Here is a 14,917-nt window from a genome sequence, read left to right as displayed (position 1 = left end):
GTCCAATAGAAAATTTTAATTACGCTTTTCTGTTCTACTGACAAAGCTGTTTGACAGACAATATAAACAACATACCAGAAACCTAGACACGTCTAAATAATAATCATACGTAACCATGCAATACGTGTTTTTAAATAAATTACGTTTATGTTTACGTTCCTAACGTCACCCTGTATATCTCTGTGGCAGTGACCGAATTGTTTATGATTCTGTTTGTCAACAGCGGTGAGGCAGCCGCCTCAGCGGTCTGAGGTGCTCAAATATTTGAATACACAAAGGCCTTGCTGTTAGGGTTGTCACTAGGGTTGGCTCCCGTATATATTACGCTCTGTATCTTTAGGTATTTAAATAAAAGTAAACAAAATCTACCCTCAAATGGCTTCTTAAGCCAGTTGAGGGTAGATGAAAACATTACATGATCAAATAAAGGTTAAAGTCAGGATCAGTGACAGATCCAGGCGGTTTTGTATTTGGTTGGTTAACCAATAAATGTTATAACTACCCGAAAAATTACAAAGTCTTTGTTTACTTTTATTTAAATACCTAAAGACGCAGAGTTATAGTAGGTATTGTTCTATATTTTGGATTGAAAATATACACCATGGGCTGGTAAAACCTGACAGATTTTAACCACGCAGTCCTGAGGTTATCAGGAGCAAAAAATGTTATAAGAGTTTTGGTCAAATTCGAAATTTTTTTACTATGATAACGGCACCAATCTTGAGACTGATTTAAGAGAAATGTGGAATATTTTTAATATTTCACCGACACATATATAATGTCTACCGCTTTAAACGTTAAGAGTTGAATGTCCTATTCGTCCTTTATGTTTTCGGTGTGTTTAATGAAAGATACTGCAATTGGTTTCAATATTATTAACAAATAAAAACTATGTTTTTTTGTGGCTCCAGTCATGGCCAGTATGGCGTCATTAATTTTCAAACTAACAAAAATCAATGAAAAATCAAACTTAACCAACTCTATCGCTCTTGTTAATGGGAAAATGATGCAAGTGTATACCTATAAAGACTGATGATAAATACTTAATTTACAGGATTTATCAGTAGTCTATACCATCCCATTACCACGCCCATCGTAGGGGTGTTTACTTATACAGTTTAAGTTTTGTACATGACATGTTCCATGAAAATCTGCAAAAAAAAAAACAAAAAGAAATAGCTAATTTCGCATTTAAAATATTGCTAAGGACACAGACAAGCGAAATGCATTATAAAGAAATTTTAAACTTGTAATAACTTATATAGTGGCTTGGAAATTGCCAACTTTATAATAAGAAATAGTTTGGATTTGACGTTTCTCTAAGAGTTTTTTCTTTGAGCTTAGAACATTTTATATTAAATAGGATTTAGAATAACTTTTAAACACGAAATAGGAATTAGTTGGATAGGAATTATACGGTCAAGATCATTTCGTACCTTGTTGTAGTGACAATAATATGAGGTCCCTAGCGACTTTCATATTGACAGTCACTGTGTCAAAGTACGAAATGATACTTACTAAAATTTAATTATTTGAATTATCATCGCTAAGTTAAAAACACATGTACATTAATTTAAGATGCAAGGGGCATCCCTGATTTCGCCACACCTTATTTGATATTCCCTTTTAATTTTCTACTGAATTTAAATTTTCGTCAAAGAGGTTTAGGCCGCGGACTGGACGCACGCGGCGCGCGGCGCGGCGAGCGACGCGGCAAGCGGCTGGCGCTGTCGTCCAACACACATACACGGCCCGATGCGTAGAATGATTAAGTCACGTCTAATATCTTGAAAACATGTCCAAATTGATGTTTATTTCGATTCCGCTGTGATCCCAATAAGATCTATCTACGATATTTTTAACGTCAAAGTGTCATTGGTCGCCCGAATCGAGCTGCTTCTGTCAATTATACGACATAAAAACGATATGTAAATGAGAACTTATCTAAACCAAAACTTATCGTTATTGTATCTCATTCTTCAAATCGGGCCGACATTCAAGTCTTTACATTTTGATCGTGCCGCGCCCCACCGCTCGCGCCTCTCCGCTCCGGATCTGTTTCTCTCCGGATCTGTTCTATTTGGACGGACGGACGCCGCTTCGCTCGCCGCGCCGCGCACCGCTTGACTCCAGTCCGCGGCCTAAGGGAGTGTAATGTTGCCGAATAGATTGTTTTTTTATAACCAGTGCTATTCCGATCGCTAGCCGAGCCGAGGCGAACTACCAAAATACAAATAGACCGCTTATTTAAATTTTCATGATTTTTACACATTATTAAATTATAGAAATGTGACATTTTGTGGATAAATATTTGCTGATTACATTGAAAACTGAAAAAAATAAAAATAATGATGAAAAAAAAACTGAAAAAATGAAAATGAAAAAAAAAAAAAACTAAAAAATGAAAACGAGTTCATGAATAACTCTTGCGGTAACCAAAGACAAACGACTTAATTTACATTTCGTGTGTAATTTATAAAAATATGTATTTCATTAGACACTGGATGAGCTATCGCTTTACATGCTTTGCACCGCTAGATTCCCTTTATACAAGTGCATCGTCAGTTTAAAAAAAAATATATTGAAAATATCAAAGAGAAAAAAAAAACGTTATTTATATAATAAAATTCAGTAAGTGTTTTTAAACAACATGTATTGTTTTATTTTTAATATCAGGATTATCTTGTCCATGTTGGTTATCATATACGATTCGACGTCAAAGTGACATAAAATGCTACCTGTCTCAGATCATTATTTTTTATTCAACACAAAAAATAAATGTGCTCTTTCTCTTCAGTATTTAAGCAAAGTTAATAACAACACAGAAATCAGAGCTTCCCTCGAGTCCAAAGAGGTTCATTTTATTCAATTTTTATGTTGACAATAACGTCCGGTTGAATTTTCGAGTGTTTTTCTACATTTTATTTTTACTCATTGGGGCCATTATCTTTTGTTGGTCGCCATTTTCTGGTTTATTTCAAGTGCTTATTAGCGATTTTTTTAATTTTATTTGGTATTAGGGTTGTCAATGAATGCTAGGGTAGACCGATGCGAATTGGATCATAGGATAAATCGGTAGAAACTAATAAAGTATACGAATGATACGAGTATATAATATTGGCGTTGCAGGATAAGAGGAGAAATGTGGTTCAATATTTGAAATACTTAGAGACTATTTCATAACTTGATCCGATTCGCGCCGGTTTACCCTATCATTGTTTAAAATTTATATTCAGTCAGTCAATAATGTATTTGACTTGTAAAATGGGCTTTGTTTCCTGATTCAAATTATAAATTAAATTGTTAAAGTTTCAGTGGGTTCGTTATACTATTATTTAAAATAGAACGACGGTGATTCCTGTACCCCTAGTGTAACTTTGATCGACATCATAACGTGATGAACGCGTTTGCGTTAAGTCTCATTTTGTATAGGATTTTGAGGTTCCAAAACGTCCCGCTTGACGCGCTCTTTCGAAATCCAATACAAAATGAGACTAAACGCAAACGCGTACGTCACGTTTGGAAATCGAATTTATTTACACTAGGGGTACTGATCCCTAAACCGAATGTGTCGTTTCGTTTAAACAAGGGACGGCTTGGTGCATTTAAAAATACACTTGTCCTTGCAGTCCTTATTTAATATTTATACAGACAGACACGTTTCGACAAGAAAAACGCGAAGATTTTTCAACAACAACAAACAGCAAATCCAGGTGCAAATTCATGTAACTTTAATGTACCTACTCCCTTTCTGTCATAGATAGATTTAGTTTATACGAGAAAATACAATAAACGCACCTTCTACGTGCTTATTTTCGCCGCACTCTACCCCTGAATGTAAAAAAACATATAAAAACACAAAAAACATGTCGCTTACGACTTTAACGTAAGCGCCACATTTTGTTTTATAAAAACAAAAGGAAGCGCACCTGTCAAGCCTGACATGTTGAGAAGGCGTCTGTAAAACAGGCTGTCATACATACAATGATAAATATAAGGAAAAATCCTTGAGGAAAACTTTGTTTGCGGGCTGAGAGGTCTTGTCACACTGTATTTCCATAGCTTGCTAAAATGTGAGCCGAACCGTTAAGCGACCAGGATAACAAAAAGAAATCCTTTAAGAGTGGGAGTGACTGGTGAAACAGTGTCTCTTTCATGGCTCCTCTACACGATGGGCCATCATTCTGGCCCACTAAGATGGGCCAGCGTGTAAAGGGTAGTAGTGATGGATGGCTTGTGGCGCACGGTGTCGGTTTTTCGTCCGCATAATAAAGGTAGTGTGCCAGCGATGCACGATGGCGCGTACGCATCTACACGTGGCCCATTCCATATTGCGTGGTCTCAACCATCGCATGGCCATCTCGCTGGTCCAGCGCTGGGCCAATGTGTAGAGGAGCCATAACCATCGCATAGCCATTTCGCTGGTCCAGAAGCCATCACCGTGTAACCACAGTGCAACACCACGGGGCCTCGAGAGCCATAGTTTTAGTATAAATGATCTTAAATTATTTTTTGGCCTCAAACCCAGCTGTTAAACAAAAGGCATTGTTTCTTTTGTACACCGCGGGGGCTACCTAATTTTCACTAGTGAGCAGGATCAAGCAACCAAATTCGTAACAAAAAGCTGTTACCTAATTTGAACCATATATGCAGCACGCTAAAGTTGCCTTTAAAACGGGCTTGATTCTTCTCACTAATGAGGGATTAGGAACTGAAAGGAATGCCTTTTGTTTAACAGCTGGTTTGAGGCTAAAATCATTTCAGATAATTCATACTTTATGACTAACGCATTTTTCTTATGTGCATTGCATCTTACTTGTGGTTTGTACTGCAGAGTTTTCTAGTACAAACTGTGATCTCGAAATCTTTAGTATAGTAATTTCCAGAAGTATAGTGAAAAGCTTTCCCATGTACAGTCTTTATGCCGTATGACTTTCACATACGATATAATTGTATCTTAATTGAGAATTGCTTTTTTTATTTAAAAAGGGCAAAGACACATTAATTAAGATGATAAACGAGATGGCGCTGTACAGCTCGATACATTTTGCGCTAACTCTGATTGTCAAAAGTTGACGTTTGACAATTCAGTGACCACAAAACATATGGTGCAGTACAGCGCCATCTGGCTATTAAACTAAAGAGCAGGTTTTTTTCATGGACTTTATCTCTCTATTACAATCAATTTTAATAGTTTTGAATGATTCATGGTTAGTGTCACTAGACTTAAATCGACCGGGATATAAACCTTTTATATTGTTTTTGAGCTCCCGATATATTCACGCAGTTACATGCATCTTATTCACGGGTATAAAACCTTTTACCTAATCACGGTTTATATCCCGGTCGATTTAAGTCTAGTACAATCAATTTTCTTTGAAAAAGGGGCAAAAATAACAATTAAATATTTCTCAAATGTGTATAACAGCTGCTGTCTTATCGATTTAGCGAAGATCTGAACAGTTTGCATTATAGCATCAGGTTCGACTCGTTGGCTAGATAAGCGTTTCCAACAACATCCCAGGGTTGACTATTTGCCACCCTCGTTTAGGGGGATATATTCAGGTCGAGGTTTACCTTGACAGTCAGAAATTTGGCTATAATATCACCTACTTATACACTCTATTAATAATCGTTGTGAACACATGTGGCGAACTTAAACACATTATACACCCTGAATTTTCATCCGAGACTGATTACTTTTCGCTGAGCATTGTGAAAAACAAAATTATATAGTTATATATTACCTACCTTTACCTTGTATCTTATACAAGGTGTAACACGAGGAACCCGAAAGATTTTAATAGTGTTCCTTATCAAATTTAGAGGCTAAAATGTCATATAAACTTTTACTTAGTATTCGTCTGATTTCAGAGTTATTTTTATACTTTTTTATACTACGTCGGTGGCAAACAAGCATACGGCCCGCCTGATGGTAAGCAGTATCCGTAGCCTATGTACGCCTGCAACCAATGGGTTAATACCAATTAAAAAAAAATCTTATTATTACTTAGTGCAAAATGCATTTATGATGGCGAAGATGCCATTATGGGGCACAGTCTAAACATCCGTAGTGAGAGATGACAAAAAGTGACAAGTAATACTTTGCAAAAACTAGGTTTTATGAAAAACTAAAAAAAATATATTTAAGTACCAGCTTTACTAAAAACATTTACTTGTTATGTACAAATACAAACACATAAAAAAAAAAAGAAATTTACTTAAACTCATAAAATATTTCCTTCATTAGGCCTTAGAAATGCGTCATTAAAATTTTTCGGGTTCCTCGTGTTCCACCGTGTATATTTCCGAATAATATGCCAATTTTGAGCCAATTAACTATTGAAATATTATGTTAATGTGATATTTGTAGAATCTGGTTACGCCTATTTTAAGGGGCCACAGTACTGGCAGTAGACGGAACCCTGTCAAATTTGTATTTGTGTAGCAACGGTTCTATGAATTGTTTGTTTACTTTAAAAGTATTAATAGACGTTCGAATATGGTGCGTCGAACCGACGGACCGGTGCGGTGCGCTCTACACGCCACACCACCGCACCCGTACAAACACCGTCCAGTGCTTTTCGTGCTACGGAACGGTGAGGTCGACATGCCTCCGACTTTATCCAAACAAACTAAAATCGCGTTAGTTGTGGCATCCGTCGTAGCTATTACACCTATCAAAAAGCAGAGGAAAAAAAGAAAACAATGGGCAAAATTCTATTTAAAAAACCGAGAGTCATACAGTCATGTGCGACTTGTGAGAGACCTTGATGATGACGATTTTCGTATATATCTCCGAATGAGTTCCGATTCATTTAGTGAATTGCTTGAACTTGTGAAACCATATATAACTAAAACCGATACAGTCATGAGAAAAGCTGTGACAGCTGAAGAGAGATTGCTAGCAACCTTAAAATATCTCGCGTCAGGGAGAGAATTCAGCGAACTCAAATTTGGTACAAGTATATCATCGCAACTGTTGTCTGAGATAATACCAGAGACCTGTCACGCAATATGTAAAGTGCTTAAAAACTATATGAAGGTACGTATTTATAAATAATAAGTCAAAATTCATACTATTTTTTATTTAAAATCAAAATATGTGGCATTATCCACGAGTAGGGACCTTGTTGTCGGTATTGAGTTATTAGTGTATTCATAATCTAGGTCCCTTTTCATAGATAATGCCACATATGTGTGTACACATTTACATAGGTAATTATTTTTTAAAAATCAAGAATTCTTGAAGTTGTTTTCCTGTGCCCCTAAAAACATCCATATTACACTTCCTCTAGTGTCTGGCTCATTATGTTGTGTTTCCCCACTTGGGGTCAACTCAAGTAGAGTGTCAGCTGGTAATAAAACTTGACTCAAATGTGTGTCTGCTGAATGAAGAGTAATCGAATCTGCCGGTGTTTGTGGTAGAGAGGGTGTCGATTGTTGAGGGGACGGTGCCGGTGATGGTTGTGAATACTGAGGAGACGGGGATGGTTGTTGTATGTATTGAGGGGACGGTGATGGTTGTGAATATTGAGGAGACGGGGATGGTTGTTGTATATATTGAGGAGATGGTGAGGACGGTAATGAATGTTGCTGATATAAATGGTTTCTATATGGGTGAGTGTGGTATGAGGATTGTGTGCCAGTATGTAAGTTTTTATTTAAGTTTATTGAATGTTGAGGAGACTGTGATGGTTGCGATTGTTCAGATGATGTGTGTGAATATTTAGGTGACTGTGATGTTTGTGAATATTGAGGAGACGTTGAGGACGGGAATGCATGATGCGGATAAATATGGCTTCTATAAGGGTGGGTGTAGTAGGAGTATTGTGTGGCAGTATGTATGTTTTTTTTAAAGTTTATGGAAGTATCTAAAGTAAGCTCTCCTAATTTAGCGTAGAACAGTAGTTCTCCAATTATTTTTTCGGCTATGCATCTTTGAACTTTTGGTAATTCTTTCAACTGAAAGCTCACTGAGCGTCCAAAGGCATCGGCTGAGGTGTCCTGCGAGTTGCTGTCTTTGATTAATTCTGCCGCAGACTGAATCAGTTCTTCTTGTTTCTTGTACAGTTCATTTTGCCGCTTGGTTGAACTCTTTACCTTTTTTGTTACAGGTTCCTGAAACAGAAAGTGAATGGCTACAAATAGCAAAAGACTTTGAACAAAAATGGCAGTTCAATCATTGTTTAGGTGCAATGGACGGGAAACATATTCTTATCGAAAAGCCACCAAACTCCGGTTCAACGTATTACAATTACAAGGGAACTTTTAGCATAGTTTTGCTTGGCATTGTTAATGCCAATTACGAATTTATTTACGTAAATGCAGGTACCAATGGAAGTATTTCTGATGGTGGAGTATTTAATCACACATCATTTCATGATAAAATGTTGTCTGATCAACTGAATTTACCACGACCATCTGTGTTGCCGTCATCTGATATAGTTGCTCCATATTGTTTAGTTGCAGACAGTGCATTTGCCATGAATGAAAATCTTCTAAAGCCCTACCCACAGAAAAACTTGACACATGACAAAAGAATATACAACTATAGACTTTCCAGAGCTAGGAGAATTGTAGAAAACACATTCGGTATATTAGCTGAACGCTTTAGGGTATTCAAAAAACCCATCACAATGAATGTTAAAAAAGTACCAATAATAGTAATGGCTTCATGTTTACTACACAACTTTCTAAGAAAAAAGTCTACAAACTACGTCACAGGGAATTGTGTCGATCGGGAAGATACTACAAACAATACTTTCCGTCCAGGAGATTGGCGGAATAATAATATCTCAGTAAATCTCAATAGAACAGATAGACAGCGTACTGCAGAAGGTAATGCGGCGAGACAGATATTCACAGAATATTTTAACAATCAAGGCCGTGTTGATTTTCAAGAAAGAATGATTAATGTGCTAAATATTTAACTACCCACCTCGCTATCTGAATCTGGAGTTCCTTGTATATTATCGATTCCCTGGGATACCGGCATAGTCTTCTCATGAAGAAATGTCAAATATGGATAGTACCACAGGGACGGCGTGTACACGTCTCCCAACCCAGCTCCAGTTGATTTGCTGGATTCCACCTACAAATAGTTATACACTGTACTACCGTTCATAAAAATAAAGGAATTACAAATATGTAAGAAAGTGGATTAGTCCATTAAATTTAGAAAAACAATGTTAATTACAAATAAAATACTGATTTTAAAGAGTGATATTTACTTGTAATTTACCTACCTTCTTTCGTTCACGTCTATACGCAGCTCTAAGGTGTTCCAGTTTTTTTTTAACTTCCTCTGTAGTAGCCTGCGGGTAACCCGTTTTCCATTTATCTAAAATTATTTGTAACGCTTGACTGCGGGCATCTTTGTTGCAGTAAAGTTCGTGACTTGAATCCCACAAACACGGAAAACCTTTGTAAAGTTCTAACACTTCCACTATTAATTGTTTTTCAGCTATATTTACGGATTCAGACGACATTGTGACGTGTGTCTCGCTCGGTTGTAGATCCGCGACTAACGCTCGGAACGGTGCGGTGGCCCGTCTACACGAGCGAATTTGGTGCGGACCGCACCATATCCTTTGGGAGAATCATCGAACCACCGCACCGTCAATAATAATAATATTGTCCGGCGGACCGCTGTACACACCATCGAATATTGTTCCGAGCAGACCAAGTTCGCGGTACGGAGCGCACCATATTCGATCGTCTATTAATACTTTTATGTATGTCAGTCGGTCAATAACAGTTCTCATGTAAACACTGAATAAATTTCTAGTATACACTTTCTTGGTTTAACTGTGCTATAGATCTCTGCTAAATAGTGATAGGTTTCTTCCCCACAGTGGTTATGTAGCCTACGCACGATTCAAGAATAGTGTTAACGGTAAAAGAAAGAAATTTTCAGCGGAAATGAGTAGTGCTGTAAAAATTGATCAACTCAACGAGAGTAATTATGAAACATGGAAGATCCAAGTTGAAGCAGTGTTAATAAAAAACGACGCCTGGGGATACGTTAATGGGAGTATCAAGAAACCAGCTGAGGTAGCCGAAGCAGTAAAATGGGAAATTGGCGATTCTAAAGCTAAGTCTGACCTAATTTTATCCATAACCCCGAGCGAATTACGACATTTGAGAGGTTGTAAGACATCGCGTGACGTATGGTTAAAGTTACAGAACATTCATGCTTCCAAGGGACCTGCGAGAAAGGCTACGCTATTAAAAGAGTTGTTACTGCGTAAATTGGATGAAGGTGGTGACTTAAGAGAACATGTCATGCGATTTTTCGATGTAGTAAGCCAATTAGCGGACATGGATATTGAAATGCATGATGATTTGATCTCTATAATGCTGCTGTATAGTTTGCCGTCCAGTTTTGACAATTTTAGATGTGCCATAGAATCTCGAGATGCATTGCCAAAACCAGACGCATTGAAAATTAAGATATTAGAAGAGGAACATTCCAGAAATGATAAAGAAAGTGTAGATAAGGCACTTCTTGTAAAAGGAAAGAGATCTTCTAAGCCTAAGAAACAAATAGAGCATCGTCAACACGCATATGATGCCCCTGAGCAGGCTAATTCGAAATTTAAGTATAAATGTTATAAATGTCACCAGCATGGACATAAAGCCTCTGAGTGTACACAGAAGATGAAAGTACAACGTAATGATAGTGCAAAGTATGTGTCGAACTTAAATGAATTACCAGATGTTGATTCCAATTTTGTAACATTCAATTGTGTTTCAGATGTTAATGCTGATTGCAACGAGAATGGAAATTGGATCGTTGACAGTGGGTGTACGTCACATTTGTGCAACGATACAGATAAATTTGGTACTACATTACTACCGTTGCCCGGTAAGCTAAATTTAGCGACAAATGCGAGCACAAACGTACAAGGTAAGGGGACAGTAAGATTTTCTTCATGTAATAATGGTTTTAAAACTGAAGTGCAACTGCCAAATACTCTATTTGTTCCTGATTTGCGATGTAACCTAATTTCAGTAGCTAAAATTACTGATCAAGGGTATAGCGTTACGTTCAAGAAAAACATAGCTAGTGTTCAAGATAGCTATGGTAACACTAAACTTGTCGCGAATCGTAAAGGTAATCTATATTACGTCGAGGAACATTGTGATGGAGTGTCAGCGATTTCTGAGCGAAAGGTTGACGTATGGTCGTGGCATGAGTATTTAGGTCACTTAAATGCGGAAGATCTTGTCCGAGTCTTAAACAAATCTGGCATGAACTTAAAGATGACAGATGTAGCCGAGTTGTACGATTGTAATATTTGTGCGAAAGGAAAAATGAGTAGGTTGCCTTTTTCTAGATCGAGTGGGCCATGCGATGAAAAGTTGAGAATCATACATTCTGACCTCGTAGGACCCATGCGGCATACGTCAATAAATGGAGCGAAATATTTCGTAACCTTTATCGACGATCATACGAGATGGTGTGAAGTATATTTTCTTAGTAAGAAAAGTGAAGTCTTCACTACATTCAAGGTATATAAAAATCACGTAGAGAATCTATTCAGCCGTAAAATAACTTATCTCCATACAGATAACGGAGGCGAATACTGTAATCCGGATTTCGACGAGTTCCTGAAGAAAGAAGGAATAGCAAGAAGATTGACAATTCCTGGAGTACCCCAGCAGAACTCGGTTGCGGAAAGAAAAAACAGGACCTTGTTAGAAATGGCGAGATGTATGCTGATTTCATCAGGACTTTCTCCGGGTTTCTGGGCAGATGCTGTAGCAACAGCTTGCCATGTAAGAAATCGTTGTCCGACCAGAAGTCTTGAAGGTGAGATACCTTTTGAGAAATGGTTTGAACGACCTGTCAAGTTAGACTACTTACACAAATTTGGATCTAAGGTACACACTCGATAAATGTTCAAAATCAACCTGTATCGGTAGATGTAGAGTTCCATCCGACTCAAACTAGTGATAATCCGGTAATACATAACTCCAATCACGAGGATGAGTGCATCGAGTCATCGAATAGTCGTGATTCAGAACCTGAAGGAGGAGATGATGATCCCGTTGAAGCCCGCCAAATGACAGACGATCCATATATTGTCATGGAACCATCTCAACACGATCATCATCAAGACGATGTTCATGTTGATGGGGGGAGGATAGTAAAGAGAGGTCCAGGGCGACCACGACTGGAGCGAGGTCATGTTGGGCGTCCACGCAAGATATACAACATGGTTGATGTAGAGCCACAGGTTTCCACGGAAGAAGGCGTTGAGTCGACTGGAGAGTATGCAGACTGTATGGATTTCGTTGGAGTCGCCGAAATAACTCTAAAGGAGGCCTTATCCGGTAACGAACGAAAAGGATGGAAAGACGCAATAATTTCAGAAGTTCAAAGTTTAATCAAAAACGATACTTTCGATGTTGTCAAGAAACCTATGGGTCGAAATGTTGTTGGTTGCCGATATATATTAACAAAGAAGTTGAATATCGATAGAACTGAGAAGAAGAAAGCCAGACTAGTGGCAAAAGGTTTTAGCCAACGTTACGGCATCGATTATCAGAAAACTTTTGCGCCAGTCGCTAGGTTTGACTCGATAAGACTATTAGTTGCACTTGCAGTGGAGCTGGATCTTAAAATTCATCAGTTGGACATTAATACGGCATATTTAAATGGATTATTAGAAGAGGAGATATATATGAAGGTGCCAGATCTCCTAGATGAATGTTTGCAAGATCTAACACGATTGGAGCAGCCAGGTTCACTTATACATGAAAGAGCTAGCAAGATGTTATGTGACCTGAGGTCTGGAGGCAGTGTGTGCAGGCTCAAAAAGATCGCTGTACGGGCTTAAACAAGCTGGTCGACAATGGAACATCAGACTGGACGAGCAGCTGAAGTCCATGGGATTACAAGCATCTTTAAATGAGCCTTGTCTTTATTTTAAAAATATAGATTCGCAAACTAAACTCTTTGTATTAGTTTACGTGGATGACATTCTCGTCGCTTCGCAAAGAGGTGAATGCATCGAAGATTTCAAAAAGGAACTGGCCACTAAGTTTGAATTGAAAGATTATGGCATTGTGAAATATATGTTAGGCATAGAGTTTGACAGATGTGACAAAAGCATGAAATTGTCACAAGAAAAATACATTGATGATTTATTAATCAAATTTAATATGGATAAAAGTAAACCAATATCTACGCCTATGGAAGTTAAGCAAAAGATTGAAAAATCTGTAAATAAGTGCAGTGACAGTGAACAGTACCCATATCGTGAGATTATAGGTTCACTGATGTATCTCTCTACGGGAACAAGACCTGATATTACGAATACCGTGGCTGTATTGAGTCAATTCTTGGATTGCCCTAATGAGGAATGTTGGAATGCTGCAAAGCGTGTGCTGCGATACCTAAAGCATACAAAACAATATGGACTTGTTTACAAAAAGACAGGTAAATCTTTGCATGGTTACTCGGATGCTGATTGGGGAGGATGTTTGATAGATAGGCGTTCTTATTCCGGTTATGTTTTTATGTTAGGAGGTGGATGTGTGTCGTGGAAGTCGCAGAAGCAGAAATGTGTCAGCACCTCAAGCTGTCAATCAGAGTATATAAGTCTAGCCTCATCAATGAAGGAAGCTATCTACTTGAACAGCTTACTTACTGAAATTGGGTTACGTAAGTTTGCACCATTATCTTTACATGTAGATAATCAGGGGGCGATTTGCCTTGCGAACGATCCAATGTTTCATTCTCGGAGTAAACACATTGACATAAGGTACCACTTTGTACGAAGTGTATTAAAGGACAATAAGAGTATTGAGTTAAAGTACTTACCGACCGACTCAATGCTCGCCGACATATTAACGAAGGCTCTGCCTAGAGAAAAGCACTATATGTGCATGCGTGGTTTGGGCATTGCTTGTTAATTGTTTATTTTTTTTATAGTTGTTCTTTGATATCACTTTGATTTGTTTTTATATGTTTTATTTGTGTTACCGTTTATTTTGAATATGCACATTAAGGGGGCGTATTGAAATATTATGTTAATGTGATATTTGTAGAATCTGGTTACGCCTATTTTAAGGGGCCACAGTACTGGCAGTAGCCGGAACCCTGTCAAATTTGTATTTGTGTAGCAACGGTTCTATGAATTGTTTGTTTACTTTTATGTATGTCAGTCAATAACAGTTCTCATGTAAACACTGAATAAATTTCTAGTATACACTTTCTTGGTTTAACTGTGCTATAGATCTCTGCTAAATAGTGATAGGTTTCTTCCCCACATTAACGAACTACTTTTACGTTCCAAACTCAGTCCAGAAAAGTTCACCTGATGTAACTATCCTACACCCGTTGTCCTATCTCCAATGTGAACTAGCGTCGTCCTATACTATCCTAATCACTAAACATGTGTCGTAAGACATTATGTCGCTTACGAGAAAATGCTTAAACATACGGCTTTGCTCTCTAAACATTAAAGAGAAATAGTTCTTCTACCCTTATCTTAAAGTTCAAACTTGAATAACATAGTTGTTGTTGCTAAGTGGCCGTAATCGTGGCAATTAAACACGCCTCTGGGTTCCGTATAAATTACCTGAAACAAACAGAAGGTAAATTAATTAATGCATTATTTTTATTTATATGTTTTCTACAAGGATTGTGCTAAAAAACTCTCATTTAGGCCCCTGTTGGTCCTATGGTTGACTGGTCGAATTTTGCATGAAGTCCGTTGCGAAGTTTGTACATTGTTGTATATATTTTGTGCAATAAAGATTAAATAAATAAACGTCCTAGGGTGCCGCCAGCAGCGGGGCAGGGCCCAAGCTGCCGGTGATCAGGGCCGCAGAGAGAGGAACCGCCGGACTATCCGCGTCGTGTCCAAGATCACCGCCTTCTGCATCTGACCCAACCATGTCA

The 14,917-nt window shown here is 37.9% G+C and overlaps 2 protein-coding genes across 2 annotated transcripts; one reads left to right on the top strand and one right to left on the bottom strand.

The window, feature by feature from the left end:
* The first annotated feature begins 6,332 nt into the window (after nucleotides 1-6,332).
* On the top strand, nucleotides 6,333-9,226 carry LOC133530629 (uncharacterized). Its single transcript, XM_061868637.1, has 2 exons — nucleotides 6,333-7,045; nucleotides 8,118-9,226. The coding sequence occupies exons 1-2, from the start codon at nucleotides 6,503-6,505 to the stop codon at nucleotides 8,931-8,933; spliced, it is 1,359 nt and encodes a 452-aa protein (XP_061724621.1). The 5' UTR covers nucleotides 6,333-6,502; the 3' UTR covers nucleotides 8,934-9,226.
* Nucleotides 7,074-9,730, bottom strand: LOC133530630 (bromodomain-containing protein 4-like). The gene is made up of 3 exons (XM_061868638.1): nucleotides 9,249-9,730; nucleotides 8,942-9,094; nucleotides 7,074-8,121 (listed from the first exon to the last, which is right to left on the bottom strand). Exons 1-3 carry the CDS (start codon nucleotides 9,489-9,491, stop codon nucleotides 7,237-7,239), a joined length of 1,281 nt encoding a protein of 426 aa, XP_061724622.1. The 5' UTR covers nucleotides 9,492-9,730; the 3' UTR covers nucleotides 7,074-7,236.
* Between the last annotated feature and the right edge of the window lie 5,187 nt (nucleotides 9,731-14,917).

This window comes from Cydia pomonella, chromosome 23 (assembly GCF_033807575.1).
Source record: "Cydia pomonella isolate Wapato2018A chromosome 23, ilCydPomo1, whole genome shotgun sequence".
Lineage (NCBI taxonomy): Eukaryota > Metazoa > Arthropoda > Insecta > Lepidoptera > Tortricidae > Cydia > Cydia pomonella.
This window is presented reverse-complemented; position numbering and strand designations above follow the sequence as displayed.